The 2173-nt window shown below is 42.5% G+C and overlaps 1 protein-coding gene across 1 annotated transcript in view; it reads right to left on the reverse strand.

The window, feature by feature from the left end:
* LOC104965809 (transducin-like enhancer protein 4) overlaps positions 1 to 2173 on the reverse strand; it is an 8082-nt gene that overhangs the window by 3174 nt on the left and 2735 nt on the right. The window contains exon 4 of the mRNA XM_010794826.1: positions 266 to 400. Coding sequence (XP_010793128.1) covers positions 266 to 400 — 135 coding nt within the window. The remainder of the gene's footprint in view (positions 1 to 265; positions 401 to 2173) is intronic.

Below are 2173 nucleotides of genomic sequence, written 5' to 3' on the forward strand. Positions count from 1 at the left end.
TCGACTCGGCAGCAGCCGCGGGCGAGACCGATGATCTACTGCCGGTAGAGGGGGCTGTTGTCCAGACGAAGAGGAGACGCGTCGCTGCCTTTCGCTAGCACCAGACCCTCGGTAGGTGTGGTCTGCCGACCAGTCTACACTACTCCTCCCTCCCTCCTTGAGACTATTACACATCATCTTTCATCTTACGTGATGTCACATTAATCTTCATTGTATAAAGGACCGAAGTTTTAGGAGTAAGTTCATTTATTAGGTTTTGTTTTACGGACTTAGGTACTAATATATTGCGAGGAGTGGGCGTGGCCAAGTCCCAGATGGACAGCGTGCTGGCCTCCCCCCCCACGATCAGGGTCCGTCCGTCAGGGAGGATTTTACAGGAGCGGATGTAGTTATCCCTGTTCTGATGGGACAAAATAATAAAAATGTTCGAGTTAAGCTAGAAGTGATTGATCTTGAAACACTGAACGTTTAAGGCCGAAATACATTTCTGATCTTCTGCTAAATTATGAACCATCCTTAGGTCGGTTATGATGGGTCTACTTTCTTTCCCCAGAGTCAAAACTAAATATCAAGATGTGGCATTCAGTTATTATGCTCCAAATCAGATTTAGGGGAATTCAAATCCAGTACGGCATTTCACGCATTACAAATGGTCTCCTATTTGATACCTGCTTCTCCATATATACACAGATATACACATTATGAATATCATTTTCATAATCACATTTTCCTTCTTTCTTTTCAACGAAATGTATTGATGTTTTTTTAGTATAAGTTCTATAATTATGTCTCCATCATTATTGAATTCAATCTATTGTTTGAATATTGATCTTGTCCTTTCTTTCAAGTTGAGATTTGATTGGGTTTACCATTTGTTATCTGTTATTTTTATGTCATTTTAAATTGTGCAAAGCAATACAATACAAGAAAAAAAATATCTGCAAGTCTGCTGCAACCCCCTATTATTTTAAATCAAGACTGATTATTTGTATTATTGCCCCTGCCTTTTATTAAATCAGATAATTATTCCTCTGACACCGCACTGTGACTTTTATTCTTGTATTTTATAGCAGTCTTAATCTATTTGAACCTCTCTTTAATTTGTATTATATGGGCTTTTTAATGATTTTGGTTTTTTATTTGAGTGTAATTTCATAATGTGTTTCTATTGCATTATGTCTTTGGGCTTTTAATGTTTTTTTGCGCAGCACTTTGATTTGCCTTGTTATCAAAATGTGCTATATAAATAAACTTGCCTTCCTTTGCCTTTTCTATGAGGCTTTATGGGACAGATAGTAACAATGTGGACATTTTGATAATGTTAACAAAATCTATGAGAAAAAATGACACAAGAAAGCTGCAGCCTGATGTGTGAATGTGTGTCTGTGAATCCATTTCTATTTTAAACACACTCTGCCTGTTTGGCTTCCTCTCTCGTCTCCTCTCACCAGACAGTCCAGCTGGGCCATGGGGCTCTTGCTCCCCGGCTGGCTGATGTCCCACACCTTCACGCAGCCCTTTCCTCCGGTGTCGCCGTGGCGGGTGGAGGTGCTGATGGGGACCGGCAACACACCACCTCATCCGCTGGTTCAGGGTGTGGATCTGACGGGCGTGCCGAGGGATCCCCGGGCCAGCAGGCGTCGGGGGGGAAAAGGGAACCGGCTGCCATCTGGCCGTCTGCGCTCCACATGGGAACGAGTAGCTCTGCGGAGAAACAGAAAGAGAATAAAAATCAAGTACTTCAGGAGGAGGGCTCAAATGAAACGAGTTTTGAGGGCACAGCAGAGGACAGTGAAGGATACATGGAGGGGATAAAGGACAGAGAAGATGGAATCAATCAAATTTTAGATCAATGAAAAGAGGCAGCACAGGTAAGTAAACACAATGCACTAACAGGCCTACCAAGCGAATCAGAGAGTTGAGACTGCAACGGTATGGTTTGGATCTTCGTCATATTTGCCTGAATTCTGGCAAATTTTACTAGCCCCAACTGTAGCTTGGAGGCGGATGTCATCACTGGGCAATTGTATTACAGAGCAGAGGCAGTTGGCATTGCTAATGGCCGATCAATAGTGTAGCTGTTGGAGACACAGGCTGTTTTATGATTCAAATTAGCACCGCAAGAAGAATTGCCTGCGTCTGCAACAAATGACAAAACAACCTCATTCAACAA

Source organism: Notothenia coriiceps, unplaced genomic scaffold (genome assembly GCF_000735185.1).
Source record: "Notothenia coriiceps isolate Sejong01 unplaced genomic scaffold, NC01 NC01_scaffold00002124, whole genome shotgun sequence".
NCBI lineage: Eukaryota > Metazoa > Chordata > Actinopteri > Perciformes > Nototheniidae > Notothenia > Notothenia coriiceps.